We start from the raw sequence: 23,235 nt of genomic DNA, 5'->3' as shown, positions 1-23,235 counted from the left end.
TCTGTTTTTTCAATCAAAGAGGTGTGGCCCTGACCCTGTGACCTGTCCCAAATAGAGCCAAGAATCTTAAAGGAAAACGTAGTGTAGTCTCTCGGTATCCCTGTGCGACCCCAAAAAGGAGAAAACGATAAAACAAACAAAACGTTCCGTTCTACCCGTGCATTCGTGCACAGCCTTATTGTAATCCCACCCACACCGCCATCAAAATGAAACCAATATATTGCAACAAGGTAAATAGCACAAAATAAAACCAATATGTATCCATAAAATAAATAAAAACAACTCAAATTCCATGTTAATTGAAAAGTAAGTTCTTGACAAGAATATTGGTTTACTACTTAGATCAAATTTAGAGTACTACACGAGCAGCAGCTCATTGTGAGGAAGAACTCCTGCACTATGCAGTGTGACTGATGGGTGCGTAAGTCATGTGCCTTTTTGGATATTTATCTATATTTCCGTGACCTTTGGGACAGATCGCGGTATCTGTTTGCACGCAATAATCCAGCTTCATAAAAAATAATATAAACGAGTTCAAGGAAAGGAGTTCATTCTTTCATCCCTCTTTCCACTTTTAGAAAGTGGGCATTTTCTTGCTTTACCATTCTGTGCCTCTGCCTGCCTGTGGAATCAATGTCTGGTTTAGACTGACAGGAGCTGTTTTGTGCATTCACTGTAGACAGTCATACAAAGGGAGCTGAGTTGGTCCCCACATATCCTGATGGCCCATCACCAGGCTGATGGGTTTTCCTGAGCTAGAGTGGTGGGAGGAGTTGTCAATGTCACCTGAATAGGGCTGTGGCTTTCCTCTCACAATGCTGTCTCGCCCCCTGGAGAGTGTCTATAGTGTCTAGAGTCAAGGATGGGCCGGGCAGGGACTTGTGAACTACAAAGACTTTCTTTTGAAGTATGCCTACTTCAAAGGCCAAAACGGGCATAAGTATTGAACCTAAAATCCTAGACTTTTAGAACACTTCTGGATCAAGAGGACACTGCCAAGAAGAAGCGCTGAAGAGCTGTCAAGAGGAGTACTGCCCCTTTGCTGTGTGTTGCTTTGCTGGGCTGGCCTGCAGTTGCTGCTTCTGTCTATGGCAAGTGGAAAGGACCGGACTGTTATTTTACGCCGAGTTCAGCACACCATTTCTACAAGGTCTGAGACCTCTGCAGTGACTCCGACCCAGGCCCTGCTCTGTGGCTGATAAGATCGACGCATCGTGGGACCAAGGCTGAAGAAATCAACGCTGCACCTGTTTGTCACCACCGCATCGACGTCCAGCACGTCTGGATTTTCACGTATCGCACCTGTGTGCCAAGTTTTTCTGACGCAGCACCCGTAGACCAGAACCGTCTTCGAATCGACGCTTCAATTCCCCCTACAATTTGGATTAGATGCATCACTTCTCCTGCATCCAGCAGAACTGATGCATCGCCTCCCCATGAACCCAGGAACCAACGCATCCCTGTGATTTCCAACTTCCCTCCTCTGAGGCTGTTTTGCCTTATGGATTTTCATGCATCTGAGGTACTTTGTGTAAAATTTCCACATCCATACAGTGCTATGTACAGAATTGCTTGAAACTTTAAAAAGTAATATTTTGAGTTCTGAATGTTGGATTATTGTCATTTTTATCTTGTTTGATTTAGGTAAAGATACTTGATTTGTCTAAACTGGTGGTGTCCACTTGTAGTGTTTACACTGTGTTACTGTGTGTGTTATGCACAAATACTTTACACATTGTCTCTGAGATAAGTCTGACTGTTCGTGCCAAGCTACCAAGGGAGTGCGCAGGGGTTATCTGGGTGTGTAACTCCCTTATCCCGACTAGAAGGAAGGGTCCCTACTTGGACAGAGTGCAAGCCACTGCCAACTAAAGACTCCCATTTCTAACAAAAACATATTGTGCTCAACAATTCAGAATGCCAGTAATGCTTCCTTGTGACTACGTGACCCAACATTTCGTCTTGTCTGAGCTCTCCACTTGGTGCTCATGCTAGGATAGCTGTTCAGCTTTATCTCATTTTGTGTCCATCATATCGACCTTGCGCTTTATTGTAGCTACATTTGTTTCTGAGCTTTGAACAATTTTATGTCAAGACTGGAGGCTACTATTATGCATAAAGTCTCTTTATTGCCACTCCAAAGTAGCTCTTTACAAAACAACAAAGCCAGAAACAAGATTTCGAAAAAAAGAAAATCTCAACATTTATAAGCTATTGTTAGGAATTGGGTTGTAGGTTGACTGGGGTATGAACCCTAGTCAAGCAGCAACCACAATCTTAGTCATGGTAAGAAGCAGGTAAAGCCTACATTTACCTGTGCTCACCATCTGGTAGCTTTGGATAGAAAAGTCAGGCTAAACTTTAGAGGCAATGTGCAAAGTATTTGTGCAACACTTCAAAAAGTAAAACAGTGAAAACACCACTTAAAACGATTCCACACCAGGTTAGAAAAACAGAACTTAATTTAATAAATAAAACAAAAGCAAAACAATAAAAATGCAATAAGTAGAACTTGAGTTATGAATTTGTAAAGAATAAACTGTAAAATAGCCCACAGAAGCAGAAGGCACTTAAAGGGGATATCTGGTTGCGCTGTACTGGGACAAAGTCAAAAGTTCAGGCCGACCTTAATGGAGTGTGCCGGATACAGGGATCCTGTGAGGCACACTGAACAAAAGTACCTTGATTCTGGCTGCCTCACATAAAAAATGCGGGGTACAATGCGTCGGAGTCGATCTACGCAGTGGTAGCGATGCGCCGGTCCTGATCAGCGCAGCAGTGGACGATGTGTCTGTGCTGGTCTACACAACAGGAGCGATGCGCCAGTTCTGATCCACGCAACTGGGGTGATGCGCTTGTTCTGATCCACCCAACTGTGGCGATGCACCATTACAACAGAGTATGTGTAGGTTTTGCCGGAGCAAGCACTTTAGGCTAACTTCCCAAGGTCTAGGACTGGGGTAACATCACTTGGCAGGGCAGACTCACAGATGTCATGGGCCAAGTAGGTTGGAAGTATTTTGTGTCTATGGGACTTCAGATCATAAGGCCAGCCAGCTAGCCCATGGAGTCACTCTGGGTTCAAGTGATGCAGGTCCAGTCCTTCTCACCCAGGCAGGGGAACAGCAGGCATCAGGGCAGCACAGCAAGACAGGAGTTCAGCAAAGCAGCGATCCAGCAGAATGGCAGTCCTTCAGCTGCACAGCATTCCTTCTTTCTGGCAGAGTTTTCACAGGTCCAGAAGTGTACTGAAGAGGTAGTATCAGAGGTCCAGTACATATATCAAGTTGTGCATTTGAAGTGGTGAAGACAGGTCTTTGAAGTGTACAGAGGTCCTCCCTTCCTGCCCTGGCTCCGGACTCACTACAGGGAGGTATGCAGCCCTTTGCGTGTTGACAGAACAAAGCCTATTCAAGTGTAAGCGAGGCTGGGTCCAGCTCCTACGAGTACAGGCAGTGGGAAAGAGGCACCATATGGCTAAAGTAAGAAAATCCGATCTTTCTAAAAGTGATATTTTCAGAATTGCAATTTAAAATCTGACTTCACCATAAGTTTGGATTTTAAATTGTGATTCCAGAGACACCAAACTTAAAAAGTCTATCTCTTCACAATTGGGAATTACACTTAAACAATGGAATAAGATAATCCCAATGTTATCCTATGAGAGAGATAGGCCGTGCAGTAGTGCAAAACTACTTTGAGAGTTTTTCACTGCCAGGACATGTAGAACTTAAAAGTACATGTCCTACCCTTTACATTGCACTCCACACTCTGGGTTGTCTGGGGACTTCCTTAGGAGTGACTTATATGTATAAAAAGGGAAGATTCATCTTGCCAAGCTGAAACGGCAGTGTAACTACACACACGGGCTCTGCAATGGCATGCCTGAGCCAAGGTTAGAGGGCTACTTAAGTGGGTGGCACAATACGTGCTGCTGGACCGCTAGTAGCATTACATTTATAGGCCATGGGCACATGTAGTACACTTTACTAGAGACTTATAAGTAAATTAAATATGCCAATTGGGCAACAGCCAATATTACCATGTTTAGGGGAGAGAGCACAAGCACTTTATCACTGGTTAGCAGTGATAAAGTGCACAGAGTCCTAAAGCCAGCTAAAACAAGGTCAGAAAAGTAGAGACGGAAGGCTAAAAGTTGGGGGCGAGACCACCCCAAGGCTGTCTGGTCTAACACCTATCAACCACTTTCGTCCTTCCTCTTCCTTTTGTTGCTCCTGTACTTTGAATATAATGAATGAATGTGGTTTGAGGAAGTTAATGTTTATGAGAGGTCCACAGTCTTAATTTTTAGAACTATGGATTAGGCACATTGGCGCTGGATATAAGGAACTAGGGGGTGCTGCAGCACCCCCAAAATAATAATGCTGGGGTTCTGAAGGTGAATGAGCAATAAAGAAGCCTTTAACATTTGTGTCTATCTTTTCACATTCGCTGTGCGTTCCAAGACAGCATTTAAATGTCAGGCTATGTCTTCTGACAAACTGCTGCTTATTCTTTTATCATTGAAACTGGTGTTTACTTTTCATTGTTTGACTGCAAATTGAGAGGATTTGGTAAAGTAAACTTTGTAAATTATCTGGCAATTGCTGGCATGCAGGAAGTATGAAAAGAGAGTATTTAAGATGTCTATTTCTTCTAGCACACAACAATATTTAAATATTTGTAAAGTAACTGTACAAATATTTCAGAATATATTACCAGTTAGAAAAGCACAAATTAAGCATTTTTGTTTTGTAATTCGAAGTGTGATGGAAACAAAGATTTTAAAGCAATAAAGGCACTTTAGTTGATGATGTGCAAATGCTAAATGTTTGCTGAAATCCCACACATTATCTATTGTTTGTGTCCTATGTTTTACCAGTAAAATTGCATGTCTATGCAAATTTTGTGGCCATTTCAATGGACAATGTGCTGTCTGCGAATGACAATGCGCTATCAAACCATGTTTTAGTAATATATTTGCAACAGTGTATTCCAAAATGCACCACAGGCGACATACTACACCCTTACCACTCTCCTGCCGAATTGGCCTCTTGGATTTTTCCCAGCCTCTATGACTTCAGTGATGTACCACTGATGGCAGCACCCCCACTCTGAAATCTGCTCTAGCACCACTGTTTAGGGATGTGTATTATGATGATTATTTAGTGTATTTTTTTCATTTCGCATTCATTTAAGTTAATATTTTGCTATTTTTCAATAAGGTAGGGTTTTAGTTGGAAAGAATGTATATTTGAGACCGGATTTACTGTTTGTGGCAAATTTTGATAGTGTTGACACGAGCAGTGCATTTTCAAGGGGCGTTAAAAAAACCTGAACTTTATTTGAGGGTGCGCAAGGCATCGAAAGGCGAGCTCGACGTTAAAGGTTCATGCATGATGCATAGACATTGCGTATGTGTTTCTTCTTGACCTGGGCGTGAGTGTTCAGGAAGCTCGCAATATTATGCATACTTTTTGGATTGGTTTATTTTACTGTTTAAAGTTGGGAATGAGGTAAAAGCGAGGTTGGAAATCTTGCATTTTTTACACTGTCATTTCAATTTAGGAAAGGTTGTATTGGTGTTTAAAGGACTTGTATTTATGTAATCGTGCTGGTTGCACGCTATCTAAAATGACAGTTTGTTTACTAACAAGTCTGTGAAGAAAAGTGTTGAAAATCATTTTACAGAACTTTTCACAGTAAAAATGGCAGAAAAAAATAAGTTTCATGTGAATGAACTGAGATAAGAATAGATAAAGTGCAACAGGATGTAATTAGAATAATATTTGAAAAACTGGTTGCACAGTCAGTAAACGATGCATTTCGGTCTTTGATTACCAAAAGGAAAGCAGAGGTGTTATCTGATGATGAGTATTGATCCCTCAATGAAGAAGAGAGTGAGGATGTTCAGGTGGGAACGAAAAGTGTGTGTAAAGAGTAACATATTGAGGAGAAACCTGTTTGAGAAAAGGGATGCTGGTAATCATGGTAAGGATCGTCTTAGCACCATCAAAAGAATGTGTAGACCTAGCGGCACGATTGTTAGGGTCTTCAGCAGCACATATTATGATCACTTTAATCCTGATGAGGTGCACCACGAAATTTGGTATAGTGAAATAAAGACATCTTAAGTCAATTACATGGGTATGTTTTAGATCTCTCTGAAAGAGAAGGCTGGAGTAAAAGTTTGGAAGGTGATCTGGCAGTGTCAAAGTACAAAACTACATTTGAAAATGAGTTAAGAAATCCTTTGTGTGAACTAATGTTTAATCCAAGTTCAATTTGTCATACAAGTAGTGCTGACTGGTGGCCATTAATGCATGTGAGCTAATATTTGTCATATTGAATGACACGGCCTATAGATAAGGATGTTAGGAATGCAATTAAAGTTCAATATTCCAGGCCAGTGGTTGAGAATATGGCATATTTCTCACCAGATTTAGATCCAGATTTTATATGCTTTTTTATTTAAACTTGACAGGATCCAAGAAAGAGTCTTGAGAGAGCTCTCAAACAATGTGAGGCCTGGCTTCTGGATGTAGTAGGTATACTAGCTAGCATTATGGATATGGTTGAAGAGGCACATTGTAAAAAAGCTGGCAGGTGGATGTGAAATTCTTACGTGGCTGCAACCAGAGAGCAATTTCTTTGTTGGGAGCTGCTAATGCAGCTTTAATTCAAGAAAGTCGGAAGGATATACTGTTATGTATTAGTCCAAAATTAAGCGGTTTAGCAAAGAAGGAATTTTTGGAGGATGCCAATGGTTTGCTTTTTGGTGAAGGCCTGGTTAAGACAATTGGGAAATCTATTTTTATCTTTACTGCCTTACATTAGGTTCTAACAGACACATGCGTCAAAGCTTTTTGCAAGCGCAAACGGCGCAATTTGCACAAATCGGCTGTTTGCGATCGCAAAATGGGCTTTTGCGATGCATGAAACTATATGGCATGCGCAATTTCGGTGATCGCAAATTTTTGCGATTTACCAAATTGCGATTGTATTTAAGGAATCGCAATTTGCGATTCCTTAAATGCAATGCAAGAAGCACTTTCAAATAGTGATTTCGCTATTTGGGGACGCAAATTACCGTAAAATAAAACAAAACGGTAATTTGCAAAAACTTTGAAAAATGCACTACAGTGAATTTCTCAAAATTTCATGTTATACACACACACGGGCCCTTGGGGCACGTGTGTGTGCAACATGGATGCACAGCAGAATTCCAGGGGTGCAACAGGGTGTCCTTTTGACACCCTTGCACCCTTGAAATTGCATGCGCAATTTGCGAGTACCATTCATTCCTATTGGCCGGTAGGCCCATAGGAATGAATGGGATGCCATTTCTTAATTGCGAGTCGCAATTTTCGAGTCACAATTAAGGAATGTATAGGAATCGCTATTTTTAAAGCGATTCCTACATGCATAGGCTTTTGCAAGTCCTTAATTGAGATTCCTTAATAATCACAATTAAGGACTCGCAAAATCCTACCTTGTTGCATGTGCCAATATGTTCTTTGAAGAGAGTCTTTGGAGTCAGCTGTGTTTTTGGAAGGGTCAGAGGAAGAGGACATTTCCCAAACAGTCATTTTCAAAGATCCCTGTATTATTCTAGAGGAAGAGGAGATTTTAGAGGTTTTCAGTCAGATACCTACGGGCAGATTTACAATAACTGGCGCATCCCTGCATATTAGCAGGGATGCGCCAGTTATTTTGCGTGACGTAAAAACCCCTTGCGCCACCATGGATGCGCCGCAATTACAATGCAGCGCACTGTGGCATGCGCAATTTCGGTAATCGCAATTTTTTGCAATTTCGGTAATCGCAATGTTTTGCGATTTCGCAAATTGCGATTGTATTTAAGGAATCGCAATTTGCGATTCCTCCAATGCAATGCAAAAAGCACTTTTTTAAATAGTGATTTCGCTATTTGGGGACGCAAATTACCGTAAAATAAAACAAAACGGTAATTTGCAAAAACTTTGAAAAATGCACTAAAGTGAATTTTTCAAAGTTTCATGTTACACACACACATGCCCTTGGGGCATGTGTGTGCGCAACATGGGTGCACAGTAGAATTTCAAGGGTGCAACAGGGTGTCCTTTTGACACCCTTGCACCCTCGAAATAGCATGCGCAATTTGCGAGTACCAATTGGTACTCGCAAATTGCGCATGCAATTTCCCATTCATTCCTATGGGCCAGTAGGTCCATAGGAATAAATGGGATGCCATTCCTTACTTGCGAGTCGCAATTTGCAAGTGGTAATTAAGGAATGCAAAGGAATCGCTATTTGTATAGCGATTCCTACATGCATAGGCTTTTGCGAGTCCTTAATTGCGATTCCTTAATAATCTCAATTAGGGACTCGCAAAATCCTACCTTGATACATGTGCCAATATGTTCTTTCAAGAGAGTCTTTGGAGTCAGCTGTGTTTTTGGAAGGGTCAGAGGAAGTGGACATTTGCCAAGCCGCCATTTTCAAAGGTCCCTGTATTGTTCTAGAGGAAGAGAAGATTTTAGAGGTTTCAGTCAGATACCAAGGGGCAGATTTACAATAACTGGTGCATCCCTGCATATTAGCAGGGATGCGCCAATTATTTTGCGTGATATAAAAAAACCCTTGCGCCACCATGGATGCGCCGCAATTACAATGCGCCGCACTGTGGCGCTAGGATAGACAGATGCGTGACACATCTGTCGTTGTAAGGGTGACGCAGTGCTGGAGTCGTGTCGCAAGCGTGACGCAACTCCAGCACTGCTCAGGGGCGGCCTATACTTGCTGTGCTGCTTCACTCCTTACACCTGCTACAAACAGACGTAAGGTTTCGACGCAGCGGGGTCGTAAAAGTGACTCCGTGAAATCTTGTAAATTTCACTGCGTCACTTTTACGGGGCTTCCTTGAGACGGAACGCACACCCTGCATACATTATACTTGACGCAGGTATAATGTAGTGCAGGGTTTTACAATGTGACGCATCTCCCTAGATGTGTCACGTTTTAAATATGTCGCATATTGGCGCATTGTTTACAGCGCTGCTGCGTCACAGAAGTGACGCAACAGTGTCGTAAAGATGTCGCAAGGGGCCATTCTGGAAGATGTAGAGCTTTGCAAAGTTCAACCACTCAAGGTGAGTATTCGAACTATCATTGGATGTACATAGAAAAAAGGTGAGTGTAAAATTAACTCATTTCATAGAGAAATTTAATCACAAATGATCCATGGTTTTTACAGATTGTACGCGGTGCACCGATTGAGTGGTCCTGCAAAAATGCATTGTATGGAGGACCCGGGGTTCCATTTTGGGAAGCCCAGGCCTGACTGGTAAAGACATGAGTAGGAGAGGAATCCTCTCAGACAGGTTTGTGTATTGCTGCATACCTATGAACTGGGTGGGAACACACTGGAGGGATAAGAAAGACTCTCTTTGCATTTTCAAAGACTTCTCTTTGATTCAGTGATAGATCACAAGAAGGGAGATGGGGCTGACAAGCAGAATCATAAAGAGTAGGGCTTTGGGGGCTGGGATTAACCTTTTGATGCACATATTACTATGGCTGACATCCAGGTATGAACTATGGTCACTCCCATGAATTGTGTTATGGATAATCAGCTTCAGAGCCATGTCTGCTGTAGCAGACTTCTTTAATGAAGGAAGATGAAAAGGAGAAGGGCCAATCGGAAAAGAATCAAAACCCCAACATAAAACTTCATAGACCAAGACCCTAAATCACATTTGGTGTCTGGAATAAGACTATAAGAAGGGGAGGTTGAGTCCCACACAATTTTCCTCTGCCAAGTGGACAAAATCGGGCTGTGTGAGAAGAAGAAGCTTTGCAAGTTAACTGCCTGCGACCAGGGCTGGGGGCCAAGGCCTGCTAGTCTCCTTGCTGGGTAAGGGGACATCACCCAGGGAAACCAAGACCACCTGGGTTGGAACATGGAGTACCAGCGCCTGCCTGCTTGCCAAGACCAGTATGCCCTGTGAGGAAGAGGAGTGTGCTGGAGGGAGCAACGTCCAATGGGGAGCCCTCCCGTGAGGACTACCTTTGCAAGTTGCGAGGATTCTGCTGAGCATTGTTCCGGCCACTGCAGGTGCGCTAAATTGTTTTCGGTGATCCGCGCATGCCAGGAGAGGGTCGCCGTAGAATGAGCTGTGTGTTGAGAGCCATACGGTCTTGCAAACCCCTGTACCACCACCCTGTGATAACCCTGTATGCAGGAGGGGGCCACTGGTACTGGGGGGCACAGTCACTGCTTTAAGGAGGTCCAAGACTTGTGACTGTTTGGGCCGAGGCACATGTGCTGGAAGAGCCTGCTTCCATATACCTAGGCTGTCCGGAATTCGGTTTAAACCGAATCTAACCGACACTACCCTACCGGATGAAAATCAGCGCACTCGGTTTAAACCGAGTGTCACTGATTTTCATTGCTGTTGCACCGCTTGGCCACTTGATGGAGCCAAAGCGTTAGATGCAAAGCCCCAGAACAGAAGCAGTTTGGAACGTGTGTCACCCCCCTTAAATTCGGGGACACACATTGGTTGGCAAGGTTGGTGGGTGGGGCCAGGTCCGATTGAAAATGCTGTCCGGACTTTGTCTGGCCCCACACACCACACCGCAGCGCACTTCAGACCCCCTGACGACGAAACGTCGACGAGACGACGACCGCCAGTGCTCCAAGGCCCAGCAGGTAAGTGGAAAGTGCCTGCATGTTGTTTTGTAAGACTAGCCAGCGTGGTGTAGCAGATCGTGGTGGCTAGATTTGGTAGCTAGGGAGCAAATGTTGCCGTTGTATTTCAATTTTGCGAGAATCTCCCCACTTTTAACCGTCGCACATACAGCCGCAACCGGGCACTCCACAGGTCTTTAAAAGACCATTTGCAAGTTTTAATGAGGCCTCGCTGTTATTTGACCCCTTAAGAGCCCCTGCAGCTCCCACCGACGGTGCCCGCCTCCGGGGCAGGGGTCCCTCCGTGCGGCGGAGCAGAAGCGCCTGGAGCGTGGGAGGAGGGGCACGGGCAGAGAGAGGGGGCGCGTGGGGCACCAGCCTCCCCCAAACACGCTCCGCAATGCGTATGGATGGAAGGCAGGCGCCTAGAGGCGGGCAGTGCGCATAGATGGAAGGCGCTGTGCCATCCTCCAATTGACAGGCGACGCATCCCGGGCTCCAGCAGTCCAGATCCGTGGGGTGGGCGCTCCTGGGTCACTTCGGGGGCAGGCGGTGGAGAGCAGGCGCATCCTTACCGGAGCAGCAGGGAAGAGAGTAAAGCCTCGCATTTAGTGATCGTATTACTTCATATCATTTTTTATGCTCATTAACCCTGTCTGGACACAGGTCCCACCACATTAGTACTAGTTTTGTACCAAAATATAACAATAAGCAACAGAAACGTGATCAGCCAACCTTTGCGAAGTGCCTGACACTGCACTGCACCATGTGTTGCCACGTGTTAGTAATGTTTGAGCTAGAACAATTTTGCGAGAATCTCCCCACTTTTAACCGTCGCACATACAGCCACAACCGGGCACTCCACAGGTCTTTAAAAGACCATTTGCAAGTTAATGAGGCCTCGCTGTTATTTAGCCCCTTAAGAGCCCCTGCAGCTCCCACCGACGGTGCCCGCCTCCGGGGCAGGGGTCCCTCCGTGCGGCGGAGCAGAAGCGCCTGGAGCGTGGGAGGAGGGGCATGGGCAGAGAGAGGGGGCGCGTGGGGCACCAGCCTCCCCCAAACACGCTCCACAATTCGTATGGATGGAAGGCAGGCGCCTAGAGGCGGGCAGTGCGCATAGATGGAAGGCGCTGTGCCATCCTCCAATTGACAGGCGACGCATCCCGGGCTCCAGCAGTCCAGATCCGTGGGGTGGGCGCTCCTGGGTCACTTCGGGGGCAGGCGGTGGAGAGCAGGCGCATCCTGACCGGAGCAGCAGGGAAGAGAGTAAAGCCTCGCATTTAGTGATAGCAAAGCCATGCCTGCAACATACACAGCATACAACACTGACACTCGTGGATAAAATATGTGTTGCAAGTCTGTTTTGAAAGCAATGATCTGCTGATCTGTTTACATCATATGCACTCTGTAATCTACTTGGTACACGTTGTTTGCAGCAGGCATATTAATCCTCTGCACTAACTTCACCTAAGTCAAAACCTCAACTTTACAAAACACCGAGCTCTCTCCAGGAAGATAATGAATCACACGAGTTTTCTTGACATTTATGTGAAGTCTGGTAATTGCCGGGGGCTCGTCATTAATAAATAAATAGGGCAGACGTGCTTTAAAATCTATAATAATGTTGCCCAGCAATAGTCAGAATGGCGATGCAGGAGGTCTAGAAGAGGTGAAAAAACAACTAAGCCTCATTAACAAGCGCATGGTCTGTGAAGTACTGGGGGCGGGGGGTGGCGGCGGCTGTATGTGTGCCTGAAGCTAATTCAGCCCGGGCTGACGGGGGAGAGGGGGAGGGTGGGTGGAGCGGCACCCTGCTCCTCAGGCCGCCAGATTGGTATTTACAACTATGGCTTAAAAGATTCAGGCCCCCCCCCCCCGAAATTTTTTCTTACCCCCCCCCCCCCTGAAATTTGGCTCTAGTTGTGCCTCTGCTATGCAAAGGTAGATTTAACCATAGCTACAGAGGCGCCAGTAAAGCCTCTAAATAGTATGTTTTTGTGTGCATGCGTGTTTATCAAGAACATCTCCATGTAAATTCATTACATAGTGGTTGCAGCTTTTCTGTAGTAAAGGTTAGAACATGTAATCCGTAGGAAAAGTATTTTGGGTTTTGCAAAAATACCTTTTTGTTTTTCCCCCCTTCTTAGAGCCCCTGCATCTCCATTCTGCCGATTGCTGGAAGAATCCCCCCCCCCCAAATTTGACTGTAGTTGCGCATCTGGGAGCTATGTAAGTATATTTATGCCGCTGGTCCTTATTACTGTTGAACTGTATATGAATGTTTGATACTGTACACATGGATTCAACATTCCCCTTTCATTAAGCTGAACATTCTCCTGGCAATAGGTTACCTGACCTGCATCTGTATATACATCGCATTTATTTGGACTTTTTTAACGCGTGAATTTGGCCTAAGGGCTTTCGACCACAAAGTATTATTCACTTTTAGGCAAGCTGGAGGTTAGCTAATGTGCATACATCCACAACCGAATTCTTTCTAAAAGCATGATGGGTAAAAAGCATTTAGGGTACCAGGGATACAGATTTTTAATGTTTACAATCAAAAGTACTCAGAAACTGCAAATTGCCAGTTTTCGTGAATGTTCCTGTTAGTGGCCTGATGGCTGAAGATTTTGCTTCAAGGTAGACTTTTTGTTTGGTTTCATCAGGCTTTAAAGATACAATGGATTCTTATGCTATCACCAATTGGTTGGCAGCCTGTTTAGTGGCTTCATTATTTTTTCAACAGTACACAACCAGTTTCTAAGTGTTTCTTTTATGATCTAGTTTGCGCAGAACAACATACCCCGCAGAATAAAGACGGCAGAAGATTATGTGCTGGAAAACAAAGATTTCATGGTTGAAGAAGTGCGTGGGCAAAAGATGTTAATTTGCAGGTTTTGCAGAGTGACTGTCCCAATAGTAACTGGGAAGACTGCAAGCCGAATTGCTGAACATCTTGTCACCAAGACCCACTTGAAATTGAAAGAGCCACCTAATAGCGACAGCCTATGCCAGATGTCTCTTGCTGAGACAATGACACGCTTCAAAAGAAAACGTGAGGAAGAAAAGGATGTGTAACATGAATTTGTACGTGCCCTAGTGCAATCTGAAACCAGCTTACACCAAGCCGATGGACCGATTGGGAATCTGTTCCGCAAGCGTGCACCAGCATGCAAAACATTACCAAGAGCAACACAAATGTATGAGAAATACCTACCAGAGGTGTTCCTTGCAGATATCGAACATATTTTAGAGTTACTCCAGGGTGATGTAAAGATCTCTGTTACCCTTGATGAAACCCCAGAGATGCGTGGCGACCCAGCAGTGGCAGTGCTAATCACATTTTGTGATGCAAAAAATGGATGGTACAGATGTACCATCATGGCAGATCTAGATGTACTGGAAACATGCAACGCAGTGTCACTTGGAATGCTGCTGCAGAGAGTTCTAACAAAGTTTAACAAAGATTGGAGTGACATTGTTTGTATTTGCAGCGATTCCGCTACGTATATGAAAAAGTTATGTGATGACCTTTCAAAAGCAATACCTGAGCTGAAGTGTTTCCCTGTAAGAGACCCATGCCATTTGCTAGATGGTATGCTGAAAGCAGCTCTCCATTCTTCTGAGCTAATGAAGAATGCTATTGATTTTGTAGTCCATTCAGGTGCACTGTTTCGGTATGCGCGGGAACTAAAACGCAAATATTTCTCTTTTGGTGTTTTGTGTGGCAGCAAAGAAAAAGTAATCCCAACTGTGTCATTTAGTCGGTGGTTCTCAGTCCTAGAGGCCGTGAATGCAATTTTATCTATGTGGCGACCGTTTACTGATTTTTTGCTTAGTGATGATGCAAAAGGCAAGAAATGTGAGGATCTTCGGTTGCATATTGATAGCGATGTAAAAAAAAGTACATTGTACTGCATTCTTAGATTCCTACAAGAAAATATGACTGCTGTAGTGGACATAATCAAAAAACTAGAGTCAGAAAACACCCTGGTCTACCAAGTGTTCAGCATCATTGGTGTAGATGTCAAACATCTGCTCGAGAGTAGGCTAGGCGACACTTTTAGTGACTTTGGCACTGCAACATGTTCCCTATTAGAATGCTTGCCACTTGGTAAGCAGAGAAGTGTTGAGGACCAATTCAGGAAATTTTATTTCACAATGCATGAGAAATGGCTAGCTATGATGCATAGAAATGTCCCTTCACCAACCATGGCGTTTGAAGCCAATGAAGCCTCACTTTGGTACTCTGCGCAAGTGTTAGATCCCTTCCGTAAAGGGGAATTTTCTCCAGATTTTGCAAAGTACAGCTTCATGTTTGACCGCTTTAACACCTCGGAGGGCATATGCACCCAGTTCAACGCATATGTCACAGAACCTGGCCCAGAGAATGTCAACCTTGAGGTGCACCAATACTGGCATGGAAAGCTACGTCAGTGGCCAGAGTTGGCACATTGTGTACTGTCTGTTTTGGCGTTGCCAGTCTCAAGTGCCAATGTCGAGAGGGCCTTTTCCCAAATAAAAGTGTACATGGGTAGGAAAGAGAGAGCGCGAATGACCAAAGATTCACTGAAAAAATATTGTATGGTGTACTACAATAAATTCGACTTGTAAAGATGTATTTTAACCTCTTATACACTGTACATAGACTGTCTATATTCCATGCACCAATTAAGAAAGCAAACAATAATAAAAGCAAAGCGTCCCAAAAACACCGGTAAAACACCGTTTCAGTTGTTTTTTTGGGGGCGAAAATGAGTAACTACTGAAAAGCACTGTTTTTTTGAGGTTTTGAAATCACTGGAAAACACTGAAAAAACACCACCAGAATTCACCAAAAATAGAAACTGAAAACAGGAAAGCCTACATATACCCCTGTACCATGGCAATCCTGTGTGCCAGCAGGGGCTGTTGGTACCAACGTTGCCAAAGGATATGGGATGCGGCCAGAAGGAGAGCCTGAGACTACTATCCACAGGTTGGACCCGCACTGTGAGGGAGCTGCCCCAGGCTCACCAATGAGGACTGCCGGGGACGGTATGGATGGCGTCACACCCTCACTGGGCTCAAGTCAGGAGCTGAAGAAAGGATTCCTTCCTCCAAGTAGAGCAAAGCCAACTTACCTCATCTTTGCAAGCAGGGAGCTGCTTTAACATCTGGGAGACCTCCAATAGCGCCGCACACAAGAGAGATCATGCAGCAAGCAGCCCAACCTCTCTGAACTGAGCACTACTCGCTTGTGCATGTTTGAAGGTGCCCACTGCAGGTGGCCAGCAAGATGGAAGACTAGCCGCACTTTCTGAGAGCTCTGCTGGCTCGCTACTAATCTTGCTCAATGCCAGCCATCTGTCCCGCAAGTTCAACTACAGCTTTATAACAATTCAGGGCATGGGCCCTGGATGTCCTAGGGGCTGCTCCTGAGGCAACTGACATCTGAAGGGTATGCTGCAGTGCCGCTGCATGAATCACAAGATGGTGGCGATTGGGAGTGGTGGACTGCCGATGACCGCACAGAGGCCCGGGTGAAGCAATTTCTGTGGCCACGACTAGTTGCAAACTGGGTTGCCGCAGAGGTGTGCGTCCTTTCTCCGGAGGAGCCCAGGTTCAGTTCTGCCATGAGACAGCTGGAGGGACGGTGGAGGGCAGGGGAGTGGACCTGGTGGCATGGGCAGGAATTCCCCAGTAGCACAAGACCCATAGAGCGGCTGTGTGGAGTGGAGACGGAGCGATACGGTCCATGCTGCTGGAGATGGCTTTCTCCTCTTTCTCTTTCCGGCACGGCTGAGGTAGTGAGCGGGACCAAACTTGCCTGTTGGAAGTGGTCGCTTGCGAGTGGGGCTGGGTTGGGGCCTGCAGACCAAGGAACACAGGGGTAACGCACCCCCACCCAGCAGAAGACAGCAGCCTGATTGGGTCCGGCGGGCCTCTGAACCAACCTAGGAGTGCCGCTGAGCTGGAGGGATGAAATGATGCCAGCATCCTAGGCAGGGAAGACTAGCGGGGCAGGGGAAGCTGCTGTAGACCCTACCACACCTGTATGCTGTACCCTGGATCTCCGCACTGAGCACTGGACACCGGAGCCCCCTGAGCTTGTGTCCGCATTAGGGGACAAACAACTGCTGAATCCAGGTGAGAAGCTCCACAAACTGGGCGACAACCGGACTGGTGGGTCCCCATCTGGGAGGAGACCTGGTTCCAGGCCTCCTTCGGCCTCTCCTTCCTTCTCCCCTCATTGAGGCCAGTAACAATATTGTGAGACCTGGTGGGCTTCAATCCAGCCACTGGACCGGGAGGGTCACACCCGGGACTGCTTTGAAGTCGTCCCTGGTCAACACTTATAGGGGCATCTTTGAGTACAGAGCACAAGCAATATGGGTCATGTTTAACCACCTCCTGGGGACACAGTAGGCAAGATACCTCTCCTCCTTAATATTGTATTTGGGACACTCCTGTTTGCCGGATTGGGACTCCCCTCCTTCGCCGGTGCCCGGAGCTGCTCTCGCCCAATGAACGGCTCCATGCTGGCCGCCCACATCTTGGGGTGGAGGGGTTCTGAGTCCAGCGTGCCTGGCCCCAGGGATCAGAGCCTACTGGCCTGGACAGGTGTGGGGTACCGGGCAGGGGACTTGCACCACGTATTGGCGGGAAGTGACTCCTGGACGTTCCCTTCGGAGGAGCTGCAGTCAAGGGTTTCTGAAACCCCCATGGACGCTCAGGGAGTGGTGAAATCCTCATGAGGAGCCAGAGGCGCTACAGAAGTAAGTCCTAATTGTCAAGATGAGAACCCACTGGACCACTTTGACAGTACCCACATGGTGCCCTGCACAAGGGGTGATGACCTACATTTAAAGGTCTTTAATGCACCATGCTCTCCCCCTTGCCGCACCCATATCCCTCTCCCTCTGCTTTGCTTGACACTTAACTTGTCTGAACAATGGCCAAGGATAAAGACCCAAAGCCTCCTTAAAAAGAGAAAATGGACCATTACATTAAGGTATTGAACACACAAGTAGGGCCGGAAGACAGTGCTTCCACCAAGCAGGATAACGCAACACTCTTGTGTTGGATGAGAGAATTGGGGAGGTGCCCTCTGGGAACTCCTTGCTCCAACAAGACCTCCGTATAGTAGAGAAGGGGTCAGCATAAAACAGAATCTCAGAGGTGCAAGGCACGACCCAGGGTCTTTGCAAGGAGGTGACGGAGCTCGGCGCCACTAAGAGGGTTGCAGTTTGGGGAGTGGATGATGCAGAAAATCACGCCGGGAGAAACAACCTGCGCTTTTTGGGTTTTCCAGAAGGGGTTGAGGGGGCTGACATGAGTGCGTTTCTGTGCAGTTGGTTGAGGGCCTCCCTCCCTAGGAACAGTTCTCATCCTGCTTCATAATAGAAGGAGCCCACAGGGCATTGAATGCTAGACCGCACCCAGGACACCCCCACAGCTGGCGATTGCCTGCTTTTTTAACTTCCAGGACAGAGATATATGATAATGAGGGAAGTATGCTGCATGGGAGAGAGTTGACACAAAAACTCTAGAACTGTGGTATTCCTGGACTATACCCGTGAGGTTCAGAGGCGCACTTTTGATTAAGTCAAAACAAAGCAAAGGGCCCTCCAGCAACAGTGTATGTTGCTATTCCTGGCAAAACCTAAGGTCTCTGAAGGTAAATCCTTATTTTTTCACTCACCTGAAGAGGTTTGGGCAGGGCTGGAGGAGCACTCGCCCCTACGAGGTCGGTGAGCGTGGGTCAGCTGAGTCAGGGTAGCGCCTTGGCAGAGGGGAAGAGACCAAAGATCCATGGATCAGGGTGGAGGCGGCAAAATTGCATTATGAGCACAAGCTACAGAGGGACCCAAATGCCGGTCCAACAACATAGATACAGATCCAGACTCTCTTCGGAAACAGAGAGGGAAACCAATCGGACACCAAAAAAGACAAAATACAGCAGACTACTAAAGGAAGTCGCTTTGGACCTGTTGGAGAGGAATTGGTCATTGGATTTTGAGGATGAACACCTGCTGATGGTGGAAATCGTAAATATGGAACAAGTTTCAGTGGACAAGAAAACATTTGAGCCCTGCGAGCAAGGGGTGCCGGATTTCCAGGACAGCTGAACTGAGACTAGTCATTGCGGAGCCATGGAAGGTGGTCAGATTTCCATTTACCCCACACAGGAGGCTCTTAGTTTTAATTGGTAGTGGACCTGTAAAGAATAAGCTGTGAAATTGTGGCCGGGGCAGGCCTCCCAGCTGAACTTAACAACCAGTATGCAGGCCTCAACAGGACCCACCTGCTGAACCTGTTCCATGAGGTGGGGGAAGCAGATCTTCGGAGCGCTACCATCTTGGAAACCAAGGGATAGATGCGATTCTTACTGTCCAATCTCATTGCGCAATGTTGAGACAAAACTGTTGGCCACTATCCCAGCTACCCAATTATTACAAGTCATTACCCCATTGATACATCACGCTCAATCAGGCTTTGTGTCTGGCAGGTCAACATACATTAACCTGCAACGCACGCAGAATTGACTCAATACAGTGCAGACTCGCCAGGCCCTACATGTCTTCCTATCCATAGACGCTAAAAAAGCATTTGACGCTCTTCACTGACCCTTCCTTGAACAAATACTAGTGAAATTTGGCTGTGGTCCCAAGTTCAGGAACTGGGAGGCTGTGCTCTACCAAAACAGCATTGCAACAGTAAGGGATAATGGAAAGTCGCCCTCCGAACAAGACAGGCTGCGCCCTATCCCCACTACTGTTTGCCCTCACAGTGGAGTGTCTAGCATGCAAGGTGAGGCAGCATCTCAGAGTTGGGGGGATCCGAATTGCAGAGTACGATGGGGTGAAGGAAAAGCTGTTGTAATACACTAATGATATATATTACAGACCCTGTGTGCACTATTCAGGTGCTCTTCCAGATACTGGGAGAATATGGGGCCCGCTCAGGGTATAGGATAAACTGGGATCAGTCAATGCTTTATACCCTACAGGATGCACAGGAGATGCTGCCACTTTCGCAAGGGCTAAGGCAGGCAACAGACGGCTTTAAATACTTTGGGATTTTTGTAACATCACAGAAAGAGCTCTACTTCACTCATAATGTATAGTATAGTCGGACTTTCAGGCCGACATGTCAGTTGGAGGGTCTTATCCCTTTATTTGATGGTACAGACAGCACTCTTTAAAATGATCATGCTCCCCAAACTACTGTGCGTTCTCCAGAATACATACTATCTGGTTCCTCAGACAGTATTCACTAAGGTCAATCTGGGACCTGAGGACCCTGCTATGGGATGGAGGACAACCGAGAATATCGCTCAAAACATTACAGCGTACTCAACTTAACAGTGTCTCACACTTCCGGACCTAGAGGGGTACAGCTGGTCAGCACACTTAATAAACATTAATAACTGTATATATAGACCACAGGACCACACGACATTCAAGACTACACTATCTATATAGAGGGAGAGGGTCTCAGGTGTTACCACCGGCAACACGGGTCACACTGACAGCTTGGGAAAGGGTCACGAAAACACTATGATGGGCCAACAAGATCACAAGGGAAACACCCCTCTGGAAAGGGACAGGCTATGAGAGCTTGCAAAACTGCAGGGATTTGGACATGGGACTCCCTTCACCTCTTAGGAACAAAACTGTTTTTAGCAATTTTCGCAGAAACTTGTTTAACCAATAATTTGTTTGCAAACACTTAATAACCTAGTTGTTTAATCATTACATTTGTCTTTTTCCTCTTTTTCCCTGTCAGGCGGCGCCGGGAAACCTTATTGGTCGCTGTGCGCCTTATAAGATTAAATAATAAATAAAATAAATAGGTACCTCCAAGGTGGGTGATACCATCGAGGCAGGGGAATTTACACCCTTCTCCTCGCTACAGAGGGAATATCAACGACATCCATCCCAATTCCTAAAGTACGCCCAACTCAGACATGCATGGCGGACTGAGGGGTTGGCGGGGCTTGAGATAACTGAATATGCCCCCTTTGAGGGCTGTATCTTGATGGATGAACTAGAAAGGGGTGCAGGTTCCGCCACATATTGATCAATTAATAATAATATGCCAGATACATTGGGTACAAGGCATGAATGGTGGCGGAGCGATGTGGGCTAATTGGAGGATATAGATTGGGAGGTGGCGCTGATGCACCCCTGTGAGGTTGCCATTAAGTCCCGCCTCCATCTCATTAAGTTAAAAACAAAATCATAAGGTCTATTATGACCGCCATAGGTTACATACAATGGAGAGTGCCTCTACCCCAGACTGGTTGCGAGGCGCAGATGCTGTGGGCTCCTTCGTGCGCACCCTCTGGGAATGTCCCAATATACAAAGCTACTGGAGGACGATCATCCAGGAGCTCTCAAGTGTTCTTGTTCTGACAGTCCAGCTCGACCCCGATTTGTTCTGTTGGGGATCCCAAACTATGTTGCTATCCCACGATATAAACTTGTCTTTGGTGCCCTAGGATAAGTTATGGCCAAAAGAGATGTGGCTCGATATTGGGGAGTGTCTGAGGTACCTTCCATACAGAAATGGAGATGCGGGATGGACCTCTATATAGCAGCAGAGAAAATGAAATTTTGTTGCAGCGGTTGTCCTCGGAAATTTGATCAAATCTGGGGGATGGTGGAGAGCATATTATGTGCTGCGGTTTGCAGGAGAAGGCCCTGATGCATTATCCAGCCTCACTGCCATTCAGTCTGGGGAGCTATAAGAAGTGTATTGCCATGTGTGGAGTTTGTGATTCTTCCATGTCATACTGTATACTCTATTCAGATTTATGTGGACAATGATGCTTGTCACACATGACTGTAATGCCTTCAATGGTTTGTGCGTTAAAAATGAAAAAAGCATTGTTAAAAAAATAAGGTGCCCACTGCATCGCTGAACACTTCTGCTCCACCAGAGCAGACCATAAGACGTAAACTGGGCCTATTGGAGAAATTCATGCTAAATGGTGCTGCAGCACCATAGACAGTTTTAACTAAGTTCCCAAAGGGTCAAAAGGAAGAACTCTTGAGTATGGCCTCATAGTTTGCATTCCCTGATGCAGTCACCAGTGAATGGAGAATAACCAGGAAACACCTTACAGGAAGGAGGGTGGGATAGAGATTTGCCTCTCTACTACTAGAGCCCCAATCTCAAGGGGGATTGTGTTGGTGCATTGGAATGTTGCATTTCTTTGCATGTGTAGAATTAGAAATAAAATTGTACTTTTTCTTATAAAAGCAAGTATTTGGCTGGACATTGATTTATTGTTTGTTTGTACTGTTTGCACTTTTGAGTTATGAGTCATGTTCACGGACCTGTATCTACACCTCTCCTGAGCGAGCCTTGACTGCTCAACCAGAGCTACCACTGAGAATCAGGTGCAGAAGGAGTACTTGACCCAGTTGAGCAGGATCCACAGGAGTAAAAGGCCCCAACCACCACAGTTGGGCCTAGTAGTCCCTGTGCACCGGGTGGCCCTCTGAAAAGAATTCTGACACTAGCCTTAGCAAAGAACATGTGTTTGAGCTGCTTCTGAGCCCACTGTCCCAGTGTGCACATTGCCTAATACATGTATTTGTGTGCATGTGTTAATGTGAAGAGGGTGCAAGAAATATAACTTCATCCTAGACAGTGTCTCAGAATTGCAAGCTAACACATGGTATGGTGCAAATTAGTTCAAGATTGTAACCTAGGGTTATGATAACAAAAGCAATGTTATTTATTTTGCATTACACTATTTTTGTGCAACATATGAAGTACTAAATTATTCTTCATAGCAAAATTTTGTTATTTGCTATTACACTGATTTATTTTTCCTATTTCATGCACTTGCAGATAAGAATTGTGCTTTTATTTACGAGTCAGTACATAGGTTTTGCATACATGTTTCAAAATCATATATGGTTAGAACAAAAAATCCTGTCACTTGCAGGGTATTGTGTACATTGTCCAAGTTAGAAATGTATCTATGTTTCATCGAATTGAAAGGAACTGGCATAATACCAATCATGGCAAACTTAATCCAGGCCATGAATTACGAAACGGGTTAAATTTCCATACTGTAAATGGGAGTTTGTGCAGGGATTAGAATTTCAAATTGTTTAAATATCATCACACTACCAGTGTTTTTTCCTGACAATTTTTGACACGGAAAAAAAAGGGAACAGGATTACCGCTTCCAAATACCATGCCTTATTTCCAAGTGAAAAACTTGGGACAGAGGTGTTTACCACACCTGATGAAAACCTCGCATCAGGGTTATGGCATTTTCTGAGTGCAGCAAATACATCACCCTTTTTGACCTACTCGCCAACCATACCTGGATTACATCAATGCAGGAATCCAAGAATATACAGCCTTTGGATTCCTTTGAATTTTTCTCATCCTTGTAGGAGTTGAGAATGTAAGACCCATCTGGGAGTTGCGTGAGGTAAAAGTATCTTCTCCTGAACACCTGTAAAAATGAAGGACAAATAGTCAGATGCTGCTGTATGTACAATTGTACGAATTTTCTATAAACAGAAAGTACCTGTAGTATCAGCATAACG

At 45.5% G+C, this 23,235-nt stretch overlaps 1 protein-coding gene and 1 pseudogene across 3 annotated transcripts in view; one reads left to right on the top strand and one right to left on the bottom strand.

Moving 5' to 3' along the window:
- Positions 1-23,235, bottom strand: part of DOCK11 (dedicator of cytokinesis 11) — a 1,169,031-nt gene that overhangs the window by 908,794 nt on the left and 237,002 nt on the right. For all 3 annotated transcript variants that reach the window (XM_085607886.1, XM_085607887.1, XM_085607888.1), the window contains one exon: positions 23,007-23,141. In XM_085607886.1, coding sequence (XP_085464012.1) covers positions 23,007-23,141 — 135 coding nt within the window. The remainder of the gene's footprint in view (positions 1-23,006; positions 23,142-23,235) is intronic.
- Positions 9,075-15,289, top strand: LOC146829251 (uncharacterized; annotated as a pseudogene).

This window comes from Triturus cristatus, chromosome 5_2 (genome assembly GCF_964204655.1).
Source record: "Triturus cristatus chromosome 5_2, aTriCri1.1, whole genome shotgun sequence".
Lineage (NCBI taxonomy): Eukaryota > Metazoa > Chordata > Amphibia > Caudata > Salamandridae > Triturus > Triturus cristatus.
The sequence above is the reverse complement of the archived record's forward strand: the minus strand, read 5'-3'. Positions and strand labels throughout refer to the sequence as shown.